At 38.7% G+C, this 23,562-nt stretch overlaps 1 protein-coding gene across 7 annotated transcripts in view; it reads right to left on the bottom strand.

The window, feature by feature from the left end:
- Nucleotides 1-93: 93 nt before the first annotated feature.
- Nucleotides 94-23,562, bottom strand: part of CDON (cell adhesion associated, oncogene regulated) — an 85,833-nt gene continuing 62,364 nt past the window's right edge. For 3 of the 7 annotated variants that reach the window (XM_055091476.1, XM_055091477.1, XM_007118080.4), the window contains 4 exons: nt 22,786-23,036; nt 19,988-20,067; nt 4,341-4,615; nt 94-3,736 (listed from right to left, as the gene is read on the bottom strand). In XM_055091476.1, the coding sequence (XP_054947451.1) occupies nt 3,573-3,736; nt 4,341-4,615; nt 19,988-20,067; nt 22,786-23,036 (770 nt within the window). In that variant the 3' untranslated portion in view covers nt 94-3,572. Of the gene's footprint in view, nt 3,737-4,340; nt 4,616-11,024; nt 11,321-11,405; nt 11,433-11,525; nt 11,742-19,987; nt 20,068-22,785; nt 23,037-23,562 lie in introns of those variants that run through there. The other 4 variants (XR_008619579.1, XR_008619578.1, XR_008619580.1 and 1 more) reach the window with 4 other exon arrangements.

Raw genomic sequence — 23,562 nt, 5'->3', positions numbered from 1 at the left:
CGTCCCCTGCATCGGCAGGCGGACTCTCAACCACTGCGCCACCAGGGAAGCCCAAAGCTGTTTCTTGAGCCTAAATTTCTACCCTGGGGTTCATAGGGACATGGCTCTAGGTAAACGGTAAAAATAGGTGAGGTCTCAGAAGGGACCCCTCTTCCTCACTCTCCTGCCGCTTCTCTCCTGCTTCTTGCTTCCTTCCAAAGAAATACTGAGTTCCCCTAAGGGAGTCTGCCTGCTTCGACAGAGCTCCTTGGTGCACGTATTTTCCCAGCTTCGCATAAAATACCTGTCCTGGATCTTTTAGGGCCTGGATCTCTGCAGTCAGAACAGAATGGGTTAACGCACTGGGGTCTGGGATGTGCATAGGGGATTTTCAGGGGAGGACAGGGGTCCAAAAAATGTCAGAGTGAGATGTACACCCACCCCAATCACAGGCTATAAGCAGCTTTACACAAACAGGGAGCAGTCAGAGGATCCCCATCTTCACATGCTACTCTACATGAAAGCAGCATTCTCTTTTAATATAAAATCAAATCAACAAAATAAAACCTGTCAAAGCTACATCATTTAAAATATGTACAAATTCAAACATTACCACTTTAAGGAAAATAAAACATACTTTTCAATATGATACAAAAACATGCATCTTAGAAGTCATTGCTTTAAAAGAGAGCAACACAGATGAAATTCCGTTATAAAGTTAACTTCTTGGCAGTACTGTAGCTGGAATGAGATTTGCATCACAATCAGCTTAGTAAGGATGTATTGGTCCTTGAGGACTCATTCAACAAAAACAAAACCCAGAAAGAGATGCTTTTTCTAAAGACCACTTCAAAAGGTTGAAGACATTGCCATTTCACTTACATCTTGTAGAGCACCCATCACCAGACGATCAGTGCATAACCAAAAGAAGGAAAAAAAGGAGCTAGTGAAATTATATAGTAGGAGTGGGGGGAGTTTTATGCTAAAACAAAGACTCACAGCGAATTCTAAGAGGAGAAGGAACACGAAGAGGCCTGACGGATTACAGGATCACTATTACGCTGAGAGAAGGTCAAATTCCCGTGCGGGGATGGTAGGTGTGGGGGGGGGTGCGCGGGTCATGGAGAGAAATGAGGGCTCCGGGAAGACCAGGCAATAAGCAGGCAATAAGCTCAGAGCTCTGCCTATGGAGGACGGAGGCAGCTTCTCTCGTTGTGGAGTTAGAGCATCCTAGGAATCCCATGGCGGGGCGGACCAGGGTTTACAGAACTGGACCAGTTGCATCGGGAGAGTAAACCACAATGCTTTCGGAAAGCAGTATGGAAAAACGGAAGGAGCTCAGATTACAGCTCCAGATAAGTTCAAATGCAGGCTCTGTGGCTCACCTGTGTGACCTGGGGACTTTACCAGCTACTTTGTAGATGTGTCTTAACAGTAAGATTTGAGATAGCAGTAACAAGCACCAGCACAGTGCCTGGTACACAGCGGTTACTTCACAAATGTTAGAGCCATCGCCCACGCTGTACTTTCCTACATTAGGTAGGACTGTTTTGGGTGACTGTGCAGGGCTAAAAGTTCAGAACAACTCATGGTTACAGAGCACTCATAACTCCTAAACATGAAGGCAATTATATATATATTTATATTTATATATCTCAATATATAAAGGCATTTTTTTATAAATAAAATACAATAAAAGGGATAACACTTAAAACAGCGTTACTAATAATATAAATAAAGCAGTCCACAATGAGATTGCCCTAAAGGTAAAGTTGCTTTCTCTTCCTAGTGGACAAATCCCATATTCAAAGTCAATCATCTTTAAAAGCAGTTTATGACCTAAGGCTCATGCTAATACACCTCTGTTTCCTGAATCAAAATGACTGACTGCCTACGAACATTTACTCCCCAGTTTTCTAAAACTCCCTTTGTGACTGTATTGCCGTAACTTGACTGGCAAACACAGGGTATATCTTTATATTCTGTGTGCTAGGACTTTGTCCTCTGCTAGCCACAGAAGTAAGGGACACAGCTATCCCCCTCCAAAGCTAACTGCATCTAAGCAACATGAAGAATAAATCCAGTATACTACAGGCATGGACGTCCGGAATGGAGAACTTGACTCTGCAGCATCCCTGATAGATACCCGACTATGAAATCATATCTACTACATTCTACTCAAAGTAATCCTTGCATAGTGACCCAGCTCACAAGGCACATTCCACTAACAACAGTTCTATTTATAAAGTATATAGACATATGTAAGGGGATATTGATGCATTTATATAGAAAGTCGATTAGTACAGTATTCTAGTCTATTTCACTGCAATTGTTGGGAAACTGTAAAGTTTTTCCACTTATGCTGGAATTGCTTGACTCTTAGGGAGAATCTGTTTCCTTCCCCAAAGGGATGCACAGTCCAGAAAAGAGCAGTGATCCATAAAGCTTGACTCAGCTATTAAATACACTTAGAGTGTTGTTTTGTTTTGTTTTAGATGTGGAGAAGAAAAGCCTTCCAAGGGCAGCTGCAAATGTCCTTGTCACTCAGAGGCAGCAATCATCGTGATTTATGAGCTCTGCTAAGCAAAGCTTTAGGTGCCTGTTACAATGATGACATTCAGAAGAAACGTCTGGAAACTTCAGACCTCCAGATTCTTTTCTGCCACTCCCATCTTCCAGGTATTGCCCAAGCTGGAAATCAGAAAATATCGATTTTCAGGGGCTGTGGTACCATGACACATCCTATACTAATGGGAGAGCTTCTGCCGAGATAGTCCCCCTAGAACCTTCCCTTTTTTCTTAAAATGCAGATCTTTCTCTTCCAGTCACTACTTGAAAGTCTTATTTTGCTCCTACTCTTAGAAACAGTAAAAAAGAGCCCCATGGTGACCATGTTATAAACAAATGCAATTTTAAATTTTAGCAGGCATTCTTTTTCCTCTCTGGCCTTGGCTCCCTTTCCGCCTTCTGCAATAACCCAACCAGACTTCACCACCACCATGTCCATGACACTCTTTGTGATTAGTGCCTAGAAAGCTGGACATAACTTGTGCCCATGTGCAGACAGTCTATAGGTCAACTCTCGCTTCTGTGGAAGGCACTCATCAAATTCACAAGACATCTGTTATTACAAACATCAGGCTACAACTGTGGTTGACTACAAATGTTCTCAGAAAGTCTGATAACACGATATAGTGAAAGACAGCTTTCCACCTGAAACGTTCCAGTGGCCTGTGCAATTCTCCCTTAGCGAGTCAGCCAATAGGTGGGATCCTTGTAGGAGGGGCTCTTACTGTCGCTGAGGCTCTTGGACAACATGGAATGATGCCACCGCTTTCATATGATTGAAAACTATGCCAAACCAGGTTGTTTACTACTGAGGGGGAGGAAGGAATAGGGAGGGAAACTTTTAAGGCATAAATAATATAAAAGGGCACACATTTTAAGATACATTCATATGACATTACTACTACAAAAAATAAATAACGATTTTTCTCTGAATTGGATTAATGTCCTTCACACAGTCCATCCCCAGGCCTGTTTTGTGCAGTTACTGGCTTGAAGTGGAAACACGACGAGGCACTGCCACATCCTCAGGTTTCCTGGGATTGCTGAAGGACCCCTGAAGGGCTGTCTACAGGAATGCCAGGAGGAGACCATGGTGTCGTTTCAGTGCAGTCCTTTGAAACAGGTGGCAAAATAAGAGGATTCCAACTTAAAATGTTGTTCTCTGTTTCTGAAGGCACACAGCTGTCTCCTGAAAGGCAAAGGTTTGGAAGCATTCTGAAATGATCAAGGCTGATTCTTATCAAAGCAGTCTACAGACATCACCTTGAGCAATAAAGACAGAATCATGAGCAAAATCGGAGCCCAGTTACATTTAGTTTGAATTTGAGGGAGACAGTAGGTTTAAAAGGTTTAAAATAAAGTTGAGCTCTCATGAACAGTTATACAATTCATCTCAGATGGTTAAAGGAAACCCCTTAAAAGCCCCAAAATTACCATCTTAAAGAAAGGCTACAACTCCAGAATCAATTCGAATGAAAAAGCTCAGGATCACAAAATGCATCCTTCTAGCAAGTCTACTTTCAGGTACACACTGAATCAAAGCCTATTTGGATTTATTTTCCAAAATGTTCTCAGGATGAACAACCTGAGATGAATGGTGTGCATAACAAAATTTCAAAGAACTCTTTATTGAGTCAACTTTTTTTTAAGTATCCAATAACCCCCACCCAATATCTAAGAAATATGTGAGTTGATCACAGAGAGGACATTCTGAAAGCATCACCTTTCCTGATACAGTTCTTAGTTAACTGAAGACTATCTAGAAACTTAAGATTTATAATGTCTTGCTGTACCTCTGTTGAACTCTGCTGCAACTTCCACACAATCAGAGTTGGTCTCATTTCTATTGTCTTGACAGCAAATATGCTGAGCAGGTCTTCGTGCGTTGTCATCTTCGATGCCCTTCTCAGGTGACTGACCGCAGTCAGGGACTGTGGAAGCCAGACATACAGGCATCTTCATGTGAATGAGGGGCTTCATTTCCAAACCATCCTGAGGATAAGGTGCTACCACTGGGACCACAGGAAGGGGGCTGCTGCTGAAAGTGCTGTTGGTTTTGGTGAAACACCTACAAAGGGTAAACCAAAAGAAAGAGAATTGTATCTAGAGGGATCAATAATTAAAAGTCACTCATTTTGAAATATCATTTGGTATTTTGTATTCACAGATTCTTAAGAAAGATTGATGCTTAGAAATAACTAAATGATTCACTATGATTTGAAATATCAAAAATTAGAGTTAAAGTGAAATACAACAGGAGAATGCATCAAAAAGCAAACCAATTAAGAATGGAACTGTATATGATGACCTATCCCAGGTTTCCTTTGCCTTAGTCCTCTGTCAGAAGTTGTCTTCATAATGAAATAGCTCCAGAATATAGCACACAGACGGAAAAGGCCATCCGCACTGGAAGGAATGAAAGAAAAAAAGAGGAAGAGGACAGAAAGCTAAGAAACTTATGGCCACATGAGAGAAATGACCTTATGAAAGCCAACAAAAACACACTGTTTTGAAATCAGATATGTTCCCTCTCACTCTTGGAAAAAACACTGCAAGAACTAGACACCCAAAATCCAGGTTTTATTTTTCAGTATTTTTCTTTGCAGAATTAATTGCTAGAATTTATTAGTACTGAGCATTCACTTCAATTCTCCCCTACTTTTATTTCTTGCCTTCATCCAAGATACGTGTTTTCTCTAATTTTTTTCCTTCCTGTTCTTCAGATTGGATAATTTCTATTGATCTTCCAGTTCATTGACTCTTGCTTCTGTTTTCTCCAATCTGATTTTAAGCCCAATCAGTAAACTTTCCATTCCAGTTATTTATACTTTTCAGCTTTGGAATTTCCATTTGATCTTTTTAATTGTTTCTATTTCTCAGATGAAATTCCCCATGTGAATTCATTGTGTGTATATCTTCAAGTCCTTGAGCATATTTGTAACAGCTGCTTTAAAGTCACTGTCTACTCGTTGTGATATCTGGATCATCTCAGAGTCAGTTTCTATTGACTATTTTTTTCCCTTGAGTAAGTATCACATTTTCCTATTTCTTTACATGTAGTATAGATAGTCATTTTTTTAACTGGATTTTTCCCTCTGATTTTCTGGTTGTTCTGTTGGCCTCAAACTCCATCCTTCAACACCTTCAGTTTGTGTTTTTGACCCAAGATTGGAGAATGCCCTCAGGCAAAAACCCATAAACAAATGTCACCCATTGTCTTTCAAGGTTAGATTTATTCAGTTTCTGCCTGTTTCTGGTTACTCTACAATACTTTCAAATTGTCCAATTTCATCATTATTACCCGTGGATGATCAAGCTAGTCCATCATTAACAGAAACTGGAATCTAAGAAGTATTTATATATAAAATAAAAATATTTTTTATTTATAAAATTAGGAGTGAGAAAAGTCTGGAGAGGACATTTCATTTGGCTTTGATCTGGGTTTGTTAGGTAGGAAACACACAGGACTGACCAGTAGTATGATGGAGCTAGGCATGTTAGGGAATAAAGATAAGAATTCTTTGGACTTCCATCCTTTTAACAAGGGATGGTATGTTTCTGGAGCATAAGAACATCAGTAAAAGGAAGTCCATGCAACTGTTACCAGCATTACTGTTGGTTCAAGTTATTAGAAATACCAAATCCTAAGCATGAAGACTCAGAACCTGAAAGAGAATAAGACATCTGTCAGGAAACCAAATCCTTAATTTAAATAAGTCCAACTTTAATTTCAAATAGAGAAATATATTCACTATACACTTAGTAGAATTCAGATACCAGTCACCTGGCATGAAAGCAAAGTATGTCTGTCTGTCAGGTATTCATCTGCACAGAATAATTTGACTACAGCATTATCTAATATGACTGTAATTTTAACTTTTAATAATACAGGAAAGATATATACCTGACTGAAAGAAAATCTGTGTTCCCATGCAAGTGTTAAGGCAGTCAAAAGTGGAGGGAGCATTGGTGTGGAAGCAAGTTTGCTGGAGTCAGAATCAAAGCACTGCGCTGGACAGATCATGACTCCAGGAGAGCGTGGCATTCCTTATTGGTCTGCTGTACATTTTATTCAACTCTGAACTTAAAATTTTTTTCCGGGGCGCTGACGAGGGTGAACACGAATCCCTTGACATCCATTTTAAAATGTCCATGTTTTCAGTCTCTTTTTTCATTAGTCTCTTCCACTGCCTCAATACCCAGGGAACCTGAAAATCCCCCTGAATGTATTCAGTTCATGAGAATCCACAGACTCTAAACAGGGTACTCACCCAAAATGTGGGGCAAGTCCAGGGGAAAAAATCTTCTTGGTTTTTTTTTTGTTGTTGTTTTTTGTTTTTTTCGGCCGTGCTGCATGGCTTACAGGATCTTACTTCCCCGACCAGGGATTGAAGCTGGGGCCACGGCAGTGAAAGCGCTGAGTCCTAACCACTGGAGCGCCAGGGACCTCCTGGAAAAATCTTTTTGCATTCAAACTACTACTAATGAGAATTTAATAGATATTATATATGTATAAATAATGTTACTTAGAAGAACCCTTTATTCTAAAACCATTTGCTGATACTTTCTAAATGTCAGACACTGTGGTAGACACTGAAAGTATAAAGATAAATACAACAGGTTCCAGCTCTCAGTCTAGCAGAGGAGAAAAAGTAAACAAATGGTTACAATATAATGTAGTAAGTGTAATATAAGAAGGTATAAAAGACACTGGGAGCACTCAACTTTGAGATGGGTTATAGATGTATAGCTGATGAGAACAGGGTACTTCCCACATTCCAGCTAGAGACCAGGGTGTATTCTTCCATGCTATTTCAGACTCAAGTGTCTTATAATCGAGGAAATTACAGTAGATGGCAATTGTGGAATTAGAGAGTAAGAAGGATTCTGATTTCAAAAAACCATAAATATCTCTGGTCAGGGGAATCTATATGGCTACCATGATTTGCTGGAAACCATTCTTAAAAATTAAGTTCCTGGCTTCTGGCTATGGCTGATTAGTTTATATCAGAACAACTCTCCTGCCAAGAGCAACTTGGCAACTAAAAAGATGGAGAAATTTTAGTTTAAATCTGTCAAAAATCATCGGAGAGCTACTCCAGCACTTAAGTGGCTGAGATTCCAGAAAGAAGGTAAATGTGAGTTTCAGCACCACTTTTCCTCATGAGGCATCTGCCCAGTTCAGTGCAGGATGAAACGCTAAGACGTCAAGCAGGAAGTGGCTAAGGAGCTGGGCAGAACTTCTGGCAGTTTCCTGGGGCTGGGAAGACAGAAACTGTAGTTCAGAGACTACCAAAGAGAAAAGGCCCAGTAAACACCCCAGGCTTTTCATTGGGACCCTTGAAGGGTTACACTGTAAAAATAACAGTGAAGCAGGAATAGACAGGCTTTTTAAAAGACTGAAACTCAGCATTAACTCAGCTCAATCGCTAATTGGGTTAAAATGATCTGCCCCTTGCCTAACTGCCTGCCAAAAGCAAACGTAAATCCTTTCTGGGGCAAGAAAACATCTTCCAGAGCCTCTATGAGTTTTTATATGCAATGTCCAGAATTCAATAAAAAATTACCTGGCATTTCTGGAGACAGAAACAAGAGAAAACTAAGTGATGCAGATAATGAATTAGGAGACGAAGATTTTAAAAGAAGTGGATGAACATATTCAAGAAAACAGGTGATGAGATGGAGAATTTTAACAGAGACTTAGAATCTAATAATAATTATTATTTGGAATTTCTAAACTAAAAAGTAGAATACCTAAACAAAGAACTCAATTCATGGAGTTAAGACCAAACTGAACACAGATGACTAGAGGTTTACTGAACATGAAGCGTGTCTCTGCATGGTCTTCAGACTGAAGCACAGACACAAAAGGATGGAAAATATAGAAAGAAGCTTAAGAGGCATACGAGGCATAGAAAAAAGCTCAAAAATATATGCAGGCACACCTCATTTTATTATGCTTCACTTTATTACACTTCGCAGATAACGCGTTTTATACAAACTGAAGGTTTGTGGCAGCCCTGCGTCAAGCAAGTTGATCAGCGCCATTTTTCCAACAGCATTTGCTCACTTCTGTCTCTGTGATACATTTTGGTAACTCTCGAAATATTTCAAACTTTTTTCATTATTATTATATTTATTATATGTATTTAAAAATATATTATTATTATATAATATATATTATATGTTATTATTATATTTGTTATGGTGATCTGTGATCACTGACCTTTGACTGTAGTTGTTTTGAGGTGCCACAAACACCGTTGTCTTATTTTAAGAAATTGCCACAGTCATTCCAGCCTTCAGCAACCATCACCCTGATCAGTCAACAGCCATCAACATCAAGGCAAGACCCTCCACCAGTGAAACGATTATGACTCACTGAAGGCTCAGATGATGGTTAGCATTTTTTTAAGCAATAAAGTATTTTTAAATTAAGGTATGTACATTTGTTTGGACATAATCAAAAAATTCATGTGACTCACTTTATTGCAATATTCAATTTATTGCAGTGGTCTGGAACCAAACCCTCGATATCTCCAAGGTATGCCTGTAAAGTTGGAATCTCTCTGAAGGACAGAAAAGAGAGAATGGGATAAAAGCTATATCTGGAGAGATAAAGGCTAATAAGAATTTTCTAAAACTGATGAAAGTTCAAGCCACAGATTTAAGAAGTTCTATGAACCCCAAGCAGAATAAATACAAAGAAAATTATACTTTCAAATGTGAATAATTAAACTGCTGGAAGCAAAAATACAAAGTGAAAATCATAAAAGCAGCCAGAAGAAAAAGACATTATCACCTTGAAAGGGAACAACAGCTGTATAGATGATTCTTCAATAGAAACAATAGAAGCAACAAAATAATGGAATGACATTGTTAAAGCACAAAAAGAAAGTAAATGCCAACCTAGAATTTAATGAACAGCAATAAATACCCTTTGAAAAGGAAGGTGAATTGAAGACATTTCCAGACAAAAGATCTGGGAGAATATGTAACCCTCAGACCTGTACTACAAGAAATACTATAGGGAATTCTTCAAGTTGAGGGAAAATGAGTACCAGCAGACAACAGGAAGAAATACAGAAAAATCTACAAACTATGAATGAGGGAGAGGGTGTGGAGAAAAGGGAACCCTCCTACACTGTTGGTGGGAATGTAAATTGGTGCAGCCACTGTGGAGAACAGTATGGAGGTTCCTTAAAAAACTAAAAATAGAACTACCATATGATCCAGCAATCCCACTCCTGGGCATATACCTGGAGAAAACCATAATTCAAAAAGACACATGCACCTCAGGGTTTATTGCAGCACTACGTACAATTGTCAGGACATGGAAGCAACCTAAATGTCCATCGACAGATGAACGGATACAGAAGATGTGGTATATATATATACAATGGAATATTACTCAGCCATAAAAAAAGAACGAAATAATGCCATTTGTAGTGACATAGATGGACCTAGAGATCATCATATTGAGTGAAGTAAGCTGGACAGAGAAAGACAAATATCGTATGACATTGCTTATATATGGAATCTAAAAAAATGGTACAAATGAACTTATTTACAAAACAGAAATAGAGTCACGGACGTAGAAGACAAACTTATGGTTACCTAGTGGGGGAAGGGGGGTAGGGATAAATTGGGAGATTGGGACTGAAATATATACACTACTCTATATAAAATAGATAACTAATAAGAACCTACTGTATAGCACGGGGAACTCTACTCAATGCTCTGTTATGACCTATATGGGAAAAGAATCTAAAAAAGAGTGGTTATATGTACATGTATAACTGATTCACTTTGCTGTACACCTGAAACTAATACAACATTGTAAATCAACTATACTCCAAGAAAAACTGGTTAAAAAAAAAAAAAGGATGAATAGCACCAAAGGTAATGTTGGGAATTGTGACTAAATATCGACTGCAAAAAACAGTAACTGTATTGTCTTAAAGGATTTTAAATATTTATAGAATTAAACCACACGACAAAAATAACAAAACACTGGGGAAGGAACTGGAGTTAAAATGTTCTAAAGTATTTTATTGTCTAGGAAGTAATAAGAGTACTAATCATGTTAGACTCTAATTAAGATCATAATGTCCAGCACCAAGCACACAGTAAATGGCATATCGTATGACCTCAAAAATGGTGAATAAATAAATAATAAACATTAGAACATCAGACTTTTTAAATAACCTTTTCTGTAAGCAAGTAAATTTATTATCAAGGAGCAACAATTAAACTAATTGGTCAAGATACCTTATAACAGACCATACCTAAAACTAAGATAATACATGTAGATTAAAGTGAGAATGAACCATGGGACTTCCCTGGCAGTCCAGTGGTTAAGACTTCATGCTTCCACTGCAGGGGACACAGGTTCGACCCCTGGTCAGGGAACTAAGATCCTGCATGCCGCTCGGCACGGCCAAAAAAATAAAAGTGAGAATGAACCATACACTTACCCCTTAAGATTTTTGTACCACAATAGTAGTTATCTCTGTCCTTGTGCAATACTAGCTCTGTTGTTCCGTTTTTCTTCTACCTGTTGGCTTCAAAGTTCTCTGACTTAAAATTCAGTCTTCTGGAGGACAGACAATGCCTGTCCTAGGTGGCAGAGAAAGCTCTTAGTGAGACAATGGAGCACAGTCAGGCACTTCATGAAATCCCCAATCATGACGTAAAACAAACTAAGTGAGCTTCTGGCTTGATGTTTCATTTCTCTGCAGGAATCTGTAAGTAATACAAAGGTGCTAGAAACCTGAAAGACAAAAAAGGATCAGGTCAGAGAGAGAAGTTTTCATTTAAGAAAGTAAAGTTAAGGTGTAGGAAAAAAATATACTTGCCAGAATTTGAAACACCAGGGCAGTTCCCTAAACACAAGATATTATAAATTAATAATTGGCTTATATAGACCTAATATGAATTTAATTTCATAATGCTGACATAAAATAATGAAGACTCACCAGATAATAAGATGCCTTAAGTTCTTCTGTTGTTTTGTTCCTTTTAGTTTCTTTTCTGTCCTGCTCATTAATAATTTAAAGCAAAGGACGAGATTTTTAAAGGAAATCCAAGGGCAGTCTAACAGTTTGAGTGTAGAGCACTTTCGTGAGAATGAAGGTGAACTACGTGGATCGGACAGGACCGAGGGATGGTCAGGACAGAAGAGCCAGGGCCAACTACAATGGATGGTAATTAGAGAGCTGATACTGTCACCTGGTTTTATGTGCTGGGAGTTAACAAGCAGAATACACATATGTTTGAAAAGAAATTACAGATATTTAGCAAGAGAAAAGTGCAATTTCCTATTACATATTCTTTGGCAGCTATTTTTCAGGTAATTGATATAGAAGATCACAGCAGTGCATACTTTTATTCCGAACTGTGACTCTGAATTAACAGGGTGGTGCTGGTAGTAACATCGTCATTTGAGTTAGACTGTTAATGTGATTATAACCCAAATTTCAACATGATAAACCAAACTGATTTAAAATTTTCTAGTATGCCGAACCCTAACTCATAATCATCAGTAATTAACCACGTAGATAACCAAATATAAAAAATTCAGTCACCTTACTTTTAGTTCATTTCTGGATGTCTACATGTGTTGACATAAAAATGGCTTCAACTTGGGGGCTACGTGCTAAGATATAAGCACGAGGACAGAGTCGAGAAAAAAGGAATATAATACCTGTTCTGAATATAATTAGGCATATAACATGTGAAACAATTCTTTTACTGATAACGCTTTAATTAAAATTTCTTTTTTTAAAAAAACCTGTGGCTTTATTTATTTATTTTTTGCCTTGCTGCATGGCATGCAGGATCTTAATTCCCTGACCAGGGATCGAACCCATGCCCCCTGCAGTGGAAGCACAGAGTCTTAACCACTGGACTGCCAGGGAAGTCCCTAAAGTTTCTAAAGCAATCAGATAATCACAAAAATAATACCTGTATATACGTAAATGTAAGAGACCCAAATCTGTAACAAGTGAGAGAGAGAAAAGGGCAAATGTCTGTGTCTGCAAATGTATCACATTCATTAAGATGCTCTTAAAATGCACGTCTTACAGTTTACACGATACAAAGAGCTTGTAGTTTTACTATCTTAGGCTTCTCAAACAATCTTTCAACTGCAGCTATTATTGGCTTAAAGTGGGGTGAAAGTTTTCACTGAGTTGTCTCTGGCTCAATGAAACGACTTTTCCTAATTTTAAAACACTGAGTAAATAGAACTCTGTGCATCATGCCACATACAAAAATCTGTGCTGTTTTGCAAGAATTCAGGTAGTCTGGGACTGTTAGTTTATTACTAAGATATCTTTTAGTAAACAGGAAAGGCCTGTCTGACCAAGCTGTAAGACAGGAGAATGACTATTATAGTGTCATAAAGATAAAATATTCTTTCACCAACAATCTGAATAGCACAGACTGGGAAATAAGAAATGGGAATAGTAGCATAGGATTGTTCTTGAAAGAATACATTGCTTTAGTATTTGACTAAACATATTTTGGACATTCCAGTAAAACTACACAGCACCTCCAAAATATTTTGCAGAGAAGTATCCCATTTCTGATTACACAGCTGAATATTTGTTGAGCATGATTATGGGCAGAATAACTCTGATTAGATAATTATATACATTTTGCCTTAAGTTTCCTCTTTTGATTATCCCTGGAGGGCAGGGACTGACTACCCATGAACCTCTTGGATGTGTGATACTTATTTTCATGAATGTGCTTTGTGAACATCTTCTGAAACGGTTTCATCTTGGTGGTGGTTGGTTTTAATATTCAGCTCACCCCTGCTGTTTCCTCTTGCCCCTGTGTCTGTTATTTTGCCGACCTAGCCCTTATTTTGGGGAAGTCATCAGTAACTGTGTAACAGAACCCTGATGACATTCCTCCAGGGCCCATAAAGTTTCTCCATTCTCACCGTACACTCTTTGTTGGATGCTGCAGTGACCCAAGCCTTGCAGTGGGAATTTCCTTTTGGGAATTAGTTTCTTGGGGACTGTCACCCAACAACATGTTGGATGACTATAAATGACTGAGTGCATTACTGAATATGGCAAGTTCGCACACACACACACACACACACTCCTACAAATAAAAGACCAAAAGTACTAGTCTAACCGTGTGACTCCCTGACAACAGGATTGGGTCTCCACATCAAAAGTAGGAGGTATGTAACTCAAAAGGAAGGTACTGATCAATTAAAGAAATTAGACATAGTTCTTTCAATATTTTGCTTAAGGAATCGGGCTGATTACCATAGATGGAAGAGAATCCAAATCTTAGGCTTTGTTGTGTTTCCTTCCGTTGGTTTTATGGCTAGTTCTGAAGTAGCTGAGTGGACAGGGATAGGAGATGGGTTTAGTCATAACAAATTAACCTGCTGCAGGAAAGAGTCTAGGTGTCCTGGATAAGCAGTTGTTTTCATACTTAACAAACCAACTGGGTAGACCAAACTCTAGGTCTGAAAGAACTACTACTATAATGAAATGTTTTCATATTCATCTCTAGACACTATTTTTACCTGAGTATATCTGACAGCAGTGGAAGGTTTCAAGTTGGTGAAAGAGCACCCCCAAACCCAACAATACACAGACTTTTAAGGTGATCATTATATGAAAACTTGGAAGCCATTTATAATATCTATGTGTTCTAAAGCACTATTCCGAATAGCTTTATTTCTCCTCTTGACCGTCAGCCAGGTATAGATAGTACTTTTTTTCCCAGATGGATTATATACATTTTTCCAAGCTGATTTTTACTTGGCTACTTCCTGCCCATTTCCAATCTCTCTAGGACCCTTAAAGTTAATTTTTTGTTCCCTCCTGATGGGACCTCTCAGTTTGTTCATCTGTGAATTTCATCAGTGTCCTCTCTACTCTCTTACAAATTATCAAGACTGATGGTAAACAGACCAGATTTAATGTCAATCCCTTCCCATTAAACTAGCCAAGCAACTGACAAACGCCATCTGATTACATATCCAGAACTGCACTACTGCTTTTTGAATTGAGGACAGGAGGTGGGTAGAAGGCTATTGATTTATTTGATTAAAATCTGTTTAACTCTTGCAGTGCCCAAACCACACAAGACTCTCAGTTGAGTCTTTTGTGTAGGGGGCTGGCTCCCTGAAAAGCCTCATTAAATATGCTTCTTTCCAGGTGTTCATAGGGAGCTACTACATGCGACTCTCAAACCTGAAAAGATCGCATGGACTGAACCCAGTGAGGCAGGCACTCTTCTACAAATGCCACAAAAGCCCTAGAAGCAAGTAAGACTCCACGGACTGCTGGAGTGCACACGCCCTTCTTATCTGTTGTCAAATCTGCATGTCAATATGCCAGTTTAGATAAGAAAAGCAAACTTTTCTATGACTAAAATAGAAGGATGATAAAAGGGGCCTAAGGTTGGCAATGACTTGCTTCTTAAAAGCTGACTCTAAGGAATACATTCAAGTTTAAACCTAAGAAGGCAGAAAAAAACAAACTGGGGTGGCGGGACACAGTGCAGGCAAGAGTCCACATGGAAAGGCCTTCGTCAGCTCTCAGGCACCTGTGGACTAAGACAGCTGCCCGGGGTCAAGGTGAGTTTGATGGGGCACCCCCGGGGTCTAAGGGGATGACTCCCAGGTGCGTGAGGGGTAGACAGGTATAAGCTCTTTCCTGCAGTGTTTCCTCGTTCAGTGAAGGCATCCAATTACCTGGACACCATCCTTGACACCGCCCCCTCTGCTGCCTCCTCACACAATTACTCATGTCTTTTTAAAAAACTGCACCTCCTAAATCTCTCCAACCCACCTACTTCTCTCTGTATCTACTGTAGCTATCTTAGTATACTATTTCTCGTCTGGACTACTGCCACAGCCACCAAACGGGTCCCCTGTATCCTTTTCTGCGCCATCCAATGGATTCTCCAAACTCTATCCTCCGGAGTGCTCTATCACAATGTTTTTTTACTTAAAATCTTTCACTGACTCGCCATGGCTCCGTACCATCTGATTTCACTCATCTTCTACCTCTGACCCTTTCGCTTACTAGGTTCCTGCCACATTAGCCTTCTTTAAGTTCTGTGAGGATTCTGGCATTCTGCTTTAAAGATTTACATAAATGGTACCTTACCTTTGCCTGGAAAGCTTTAAACCTATCCCCATCCTCTTTTACCTAGTTTTACAAATTCTTCAGAGCAAAATGTCACTTGCTTAGGGAAGTCTTTCCTTTCTACTACATTCTTTATTTTGTCTTTAAAGCATCCAGTTTTAATTATATATTCATTTTTATGATTATTATGTCATTCTTTTAAAAGATATGTCTCCCTGTCAAACTATAAGCTCAGTGAAGGCAGGGACAATGCCTGTTTTGCTCACAGCTGTAGCCTCAGGACCTATCTTGGTGCTTGGCCCACTGTAGACCTTCAACAAATGTCTGTTGAATGAATAAATGAATGAATGAATCCTCTTTCCCTGTCACTCTCCTGATTTTCACACCCCTTTCCTCATCTCTTTGAAGATATATCAAGGCAATAAGCAAAAAATAATAAAAGAGAGGATTATAAAAAAGATGTCTAATCACTTTAAATACTTAAGAAATAGGGACTTCCCTGGTGGTGTAGTGGTTAAGACTTCGCCTTCCAATGACGGGGGTGTGGGTTCGATCCCTGGTCGGGGAGTTAAGATCCCACATGCCCCCGGGGCCAAAAAAAAAAAAAAAACGTAAAACAGAAGCAATATTGTAACACATTCAATAAAGACTTTAAAAATGGTCCACATCAAAAAGCTTAAAAAAAAAAACTTAAGAAATAAAGCAAACAAATACCTTAAATAATTAAATATATAAAAGTAATCAAACTGTCAAGGTTATTGTCTCCATTGGTGATCCCACCTATTCTTAAATTCTATCACTTTGATACAAATGACTCTGAAATATAGAGATCACTGTCGCAATCGAACCCCTGAACCCAAGAGCAGCATTCTCCTGTATCTCCTTGACTTAGATACCCAACTGGCAGTTGAAACTCTAAAAGCCCCAAACCAAATTCATCACCTTTCCTCCATATATCATTTTATTAAGTTTCTTATTTCTATGACTATTACCATGGCAACTACCAGGTCATTCGTGTTTGAAACTTTCTATTCATTTGAACCTCCCATTTTTTCCCAGATCCCAATCAGTCAATGGCCAAGTCCTAAAGATTCCAGCCCTAGAATCTCACTTTTCTCTTCCTTTCCACCCCATTCCTTGCGTGAAGCTAAGGCCTTCATTACACAAGTAGTCACACTGGTCTCCTCCCTCCAATCCTACCAGCGTACTGACTACTACCATTAACCAGCTTATTATACACATCTTGCATAGATGGCTCCCTTTCTTAAAAATCTTCAAAAGAATCATTGTGCCACGAGGCCCAGTGTTTCTCAACACTTAACCCATATCCCCCTTTCTGATTAACGTAAAAATCTCACATCCCTCCTGTATTGTATATTACAGAAACAACAGGGATTTTTTTCTATTCCTTAAATATAAAACTACAAGATTCAGTGTGCTTCTTCAAACTCTACTCACTATACTTCAAGCTCTGGCTGTGAATCACTATTATTCACTGTTGGCTCTCTGGAGGGAGGGCTTGGGCCAGTACCTAGGACATGGTGGGCGCTCAATAAATGTTGATTAAATAAACTACTAAACCCTGACAGTAAGGGTCATCCATGATATAAACTCAGACTGGTTTTCCAGTTTTATATCCTGCTACCCTCTATTTGCATCTCTCCAGCTAAATTATGTCAGTGTTTCTCAAAGCATGGTCCCAGGACCAGCAGCATCAGTAGCCCTGGAACTCATCAGAAAGGCAAATTCTCAGTCCCCACCCGAGACCTACTGAATCACAAACTCTAGAAGTAGAGCCTCGTAATTTGTGTTTTTACAAGTGCTCCAAGTGAATTCTAGTGTGTGCGGAAGTTTGATAACCACTGAACTAGACTATTTACCCTCATGTAAGCATTATCCTTCCTCCTTCCATGACTTGTGATTACTTCTTGCCTGGAAACACCTCAGAACCTATTCCAGTGGTTAGTGCTCAGTAAATGTTTCTTTTGACTGAAGAGCGAAAAACTCGAAAATATCCCCTGGATAGCCCTCATATGCCTTAACTGAAATTATACCTCTTTTTGTGTACACACTCTCTTCAGTTGACATTAGGAAATGCAAATTTAATCTTAGCGATAACGTCGACTTTGTAAAAGTGTAAACTGATGAAAATTGTGGGGAGTATACATGATATATCACCTGCCTCTCAGTATTAGAAGCTTATTACAAATTTTGCCATCTTGGGGATCTTGAGAGGGGATACCTGTTTTCAGTTACAACGTTAAAGGAGTTAGAGGCTTTAGATTTAATGATTCCAATTTGGCAGGGTTGAAGATAGGTACTTATTGATGTTCATCTGTGTCAAAACCACATAAGCGCTCCTGGAAGCCAGATGAGCCACTTGGCTAACCTCGGAGGCAAGGCAGGCAAGCGAAGGTTTGCCCTAAACAGGTAGACTCTGAGGTAGGAAGAAGATTTAGGCCAGGGAGAAACAGAAGCTGGCTTTCTCAGGCTGCAGAGAATTCACCTATGCTCCCAGATAAAACCCCCATACATGAAATGCAAGAGGCCATTAACTTGAAAACCAATAGAAATGTAATTGTCCACTGTCTTAAAGGAAAAAAACCATGTATAATAAAACCCCCAAATGCCACATACACACACGCTCACACATACAAAAATGGCCACAAATGCCAGATGGTAGAAGTCATTCAAATTCTTTTAAGGAAATGGGATGTATTTTTGGTACTAGGATATGATACCTCATTATAAAGATGACGAGCAGCAAATTACCAAAATCTATAATCAGAGTATGTTGGGAGCAATTTTACACTATCTAGGACAGTTCTCCATTTTTCAGATAAGGAATAGCCTCAGAGAGATTACATAACTTTCCCAAGATCATAGATTTAAGCAGTGGCAAAGCCTATGTTTACTTATTCTTAGACCTGAGGTCCGCTCATTCCATCACTCTAACGTCTGGGTTGAATCACATTTGCCGATGGCCACAGGAACCACAAAGGATGTGTTTTAATTAAGTCCATCTGATTACTTACCAGGCGTATGAACCATCTTTACCAGTTCTTTAGCATGCTCCTAACAAGTTGTGATAAAGCCTTTGACAAGCTCAGGACAAAACTGTAGCTTCACTGTTACGAGCATCTTAAAATTTAGCTAGGGTCATACAGAATTTTAAAGTGTGACAAGCAAATCTTAGTACACAAAACAGGCAGATGGCTCTTGCTAATACAGAAACCCTAAGATGGGTTAAGTAAATGATTAAAAAAAAAAAAATCTCCAGAAAGCTTTATTGCTTTTGCTCTGCAACTCTCAAAACACATGATGAAACAATGGACTTTTAATTCAATGGTTGACCGATTCCTTCTTCAAGTTCTGGTTTTGATAACTCCCAGATGCAACTGTTAACTTCATAATTCGTTTTAAAAATATGGGTCAAATCCCATTTCAGTAATGAAATAACCAAACTCCAGTCCATACTCCAGGTATTTTATGTACTAACTATAGTATGGTTTTTAAGTTGCAGAGCTTTAGAGTTGGGAAGGACTTTTGAGACCATGTACTCAAACACCATCATTATGTAAGAGAAAGAACTGAGATTTCTGACAGATGCAACTTCAGTACAACAAATGATTTGATAATCCTTTGGGATTAATACATAGAGAACTATAGCATGAAAGCTTTCCGAATATTCTGTCAAAATTTAAATGTACATTTCACTCTACATATTTCTATCTTGTCTGAAGTATTGTGAGTACATATAACTCTTAATTTTAAAAAACAGAAATTAAAAGAAAGCAAGATTATGCTACTTAATTATCTTAAGGTTTTAAGAAGTTTTTAAAAATTGAATAATCTGATACGAAAATTTCAGTAATGTTACTATGAAAAAGCATTACCATACACACAGGGTTTTTCCCCTAACATTCAAACATGCTCTCATCCAGAATATAGAGTAGAAAATATCACATAGCATGGAAAAGAACTCTACTGAAAATAGAACAGGTGAGAAAAGATAAAGTCTGTATGCAGAGAATGACACTAATTTAAAGATTTCAAAAACATCAAACCTCTTAAAAGTATCTCAGCGAGAAATAAAGTCATCAATATTGTCAATATATCTAAAGAAACCAAAGCACAGAAAGGTAAAAACTGTAAAGCTGGGGCAAAAACTGTGTAACAGCCTTAAACTTAAGACTCCACATTCTGAGATTTTATAACTTAGATAAAATTGTAAGAACTTCCTTTGCTGAAGGGAGAACAAAGGGAGTCACATACCTATTCACAACCACCTGTGCAAACACACAGCAACATACCTATTGTTGTTCCGACAATTTCGACAGCTAATGCACTCCATCGGGTCAGTCTGAGGTACTGCCGTGTACAGGCCACCACCCTTATCAGGAAGCAAGTACAGGGAAAAAGAGAAAAAGAAAGAGTGCTGAAGGTGCCATAGACTAGTAACCACATCATCTCAAATGTAAAAGCCGCACCAACAATAAATGGCTACGTGGTATATTTTAACCATCTCCCTGAGCCATGTTACGTTTATCACTATTCACTTGTATTCACAAATGAGTTCTGCACAATATTAAAAGTGTTCTCCAAAAACTTAACTCCTATGTTTTCTGCATGTATGTTTGTACTGGAAAGAGGCAAATAAATGAAGGGAGAAGTTTAGTCACTTCCCTTCAGTGTTTCAAATCTAATGGGCCCAAAATACTCTATGCGTTATAACCTCCTATTCATTTTTACCTTCCTAGCAGTCATGGAAAAATTTTATGGGATGCCAGTTGGAGAAACAGGGTGGAAATCTGTTTGAATGATGTCACAAGATAAACCCATCTTCATTTTCCTGTAATTATTTCGATTAGGTCTGTTCACTTGACTAGACGAAGTCTTAAAACATGTTATATTTTTCCAGATGGAGCAGATTCTCAGCCAGCGATGACTTGGAGTGGAGTATTAATATTTTGCTGTTGCTTTTGGCGGAAACTGCTCAGCAATTAAGAAAAATGCCCAGATTAACACATACCTCATTGTAAAATGTTCACTTGACATATACGATGGCAAGGGCTCTTCAAAACTGAAGTTAAGGCTTGAACCAGCCTTATGGTCAGAGTCAAAATTCTGCTTTCAAAAGCAAAACAGCAGAACTGAATTTGATAAGGGTGAGGGAGGCTGTTACATTGCACCCAAACTCAGAACAGGCCTTCAAGGTTAGGAAAAGTTCAGGAAATCGTTTTTCCCAGAACACTTTCCACTTCCATTCATCTCATAACAACAGCCAGAATCGAAGCAAACCAAAAGTACTGAAAATTTCTCTCAACATTCCTGAGCCAACTAGCAATAGGAATTTTTAAGAAAACTTTGAGAGAAAGCATATTCCTATGCTACATTCAGTCCATGAGGATAAACGCCAAAGCTTCCGAAAAAAATGAAGTTAACAACCTACAGGATGATGCGTTTATTTGAATCACTAAACGGATTACAGTTAATTCAATCATTTTTATGATCAACAGCGTTTAAAAGATGTCCCTATTTCCACCTTCCCAGAAGAGAAGAGTAAGAAAATGAATGAGTTAAGATCACAGAGGATAGCCTCTAAAATTGTACACTTAATGGGGCAACTCTTATTTAAATAGCAACTCACTGTTCAAAAAACACAAAGTACTGTGTTCAAATACTAAAGCAAGCATCAGAGTTATTTTTTCTTCTTATGGAAACAGCATGTGCTGTTCAAACCGTCATGCTCTCTCCTTCAGTTTCTTGGACAATGTTAGTAGTTTGGACTAGGAATGGTGACAAAAAAAGTTTAGAAAGTCTGAATATAAGCCATGTCTTTCCACACAAAATAATGAAATCATTATTCTCGTTTGGTAATGAGATACACTAAAGCAAATTAAATATTTTTTCCATGACATACTAAAGCTAGGTCACAGGAGAGCCATTAGATTTCTAGCTTTAAGATACAAATATATATTATAGTTTTGTTCTCCAAAGGTAATATTTTAATAAACCTTTACTACTGTTGAAGATAAAAAAAAAATCTCTAAACTTCTCCAAACTTTAGCACATTGTGGGTTATGGGCAAATATATCTGTAATCAGAACAATGACAAAAACGTAAATGAGTGCTTAACTGACCAACTAAACATATTATCTATCTGATTGAAAAATAATGTGGATGCATATCCAAACAATGTAATAAATCAAACTGCCTAGTGCAGAGAATCTCTTTCACCAGCACAAATCTAAAATACGCCAGTCATTCTACACTCATTTCAAAAATTAAACTGTATCAGCTGGTTATCCCTGAAATAAAGTAGTTTTAAAGGTTTATCACTCCTTGTGGCTAGAGAATTCTAATATTGTAAAACATAAACCACAGAAACACACAGAACAGGCAACCACAGAAACACACATGGGGCAAAACAAATCAAAAAAACCTCACAGGAGGTCAGAAGTGACAATCTGGTGGCCTGCAGACATGCTGTGCACGGCCCACGCAGCGCTAAAACTGGAATTAGTTGCCGACGTGTAAAAAAATCTGGTGATTTCACCTAGATTTACAGATGTTGTGAAAAATCAGAAGACCAGGCCACACGGGGCCCTCAGCTCTGCGTACAAAGAATGGGCGCTGAACCGGGGCTGCTGCTTTAAGACAGTGCACAACTCTCCCACGCCTCCACCGCTTCTGTCCCATCCCCAACTCGCTTCACTCAGTTTCAAGATCTGCCTGACTCGTCTAAGCATATGAGCTTTCAGAGTTTGCTCTAAATAAATCAAATTTAAAGTATTTGGTTTGGTCCACGCTCAATGGTATTTCCGCTTCATCGCAAGGATAATTTCCAGTCTGTTTGTTACTGGTCCTGTACTTCCAGTGCTAAATAATTTAAAAATATAAATCAGATTGATTAATATAACTACTGCCTGATAATAGAAAGCTTCCAAACATGACTCTGGATCAAGGGGCTGCCGGTGATACATGCTACGTCCACTCCAGTGAACCTGTGAGGTTTCTATATTGGGAAAGACCACGCGTGCTGGCCCTGTTCTTGTATCCTGGCACCGTGGGGCACAGGGGCGCTTTTATTTATAATTGGGTCTCTTACATTCACTAGATGACGAGGATGTTCAAACTCCACACGTGTCCTGGTTAGAGAGCTCGTGCGCCCAGAGTAGAGTCCTCCATTTAGGCTCCCGCTGACTCCATCGGGGAGCTTATGGTGGAGATGGGAGCAGCCGTTGCTGAAGCTTCCATGAACATTTCTGTTTATTCGGTTTGTGCCAGGCAGAGTGGGGTATTCCACCATCTGCCCGGTAACATCTGACCCTTGGTAGAGATAGCCTGGTGGGTCATATTCTGTTGAGAGAGAACAACAAAAGAAAAGGTAAGATACTGAAAAGGACAATTCTTCTTGCTTAGGAAGTTTTATTAACTAAACCCTTAGTAAACTATAACTATACTAAAATAAAATACTCTAAAAAAGTGCTTGCTTAAAGCCTCCCTGTGAGATATGCTTTAATAAAATTATTGCTGTTATTTCCTTTACAGTGTGGAGTCAGCCAGGAACTGTAAGTTAGTTATGACTCTTTTAATGGGAGGAGAGATTAACCAGAGAGAAATTACTCAAAAGAGAATTAATAATCTATGCAAGCTGAAACTATCAAAGTACCGGCAACACTACGAAAAGGTGTTTCAATTCCCCTGTGCCTCCAAGTGCTGAAAGAAATTGTACAACAACAGGATAACTTTAGGTAGGATATTTCAAAAAGCAATAAACACCACTTTTAAGTAAAAGGATGGGGTTGGGGAAACATTCACTATTCATATAGTTCTTTGGTTATTACAGCCAAGTCGGAAGTTTTGAGGCACCAAAGGCAAAAGG

This window comes from Physeter macrocephalus, chromosome 16 (assembly GCF_002837175.3).
Source record: "Physeter macrocephalus isolate SW-GA chromosome 16, ASM283717v5, whole genome shotgun sequence".
Taxonomy (NCBI): domain Eukaryota; kingdom Metazoa; phylum Chordata; class Mammalia; order Artiodactyla; family Physeteridae; genus Physeter; species Physeter macrocephalus.
Note: the sequence above shows the minus strand (reverse complement) of the source record. Positions and strands in the feature narration are given on the sequence as shown.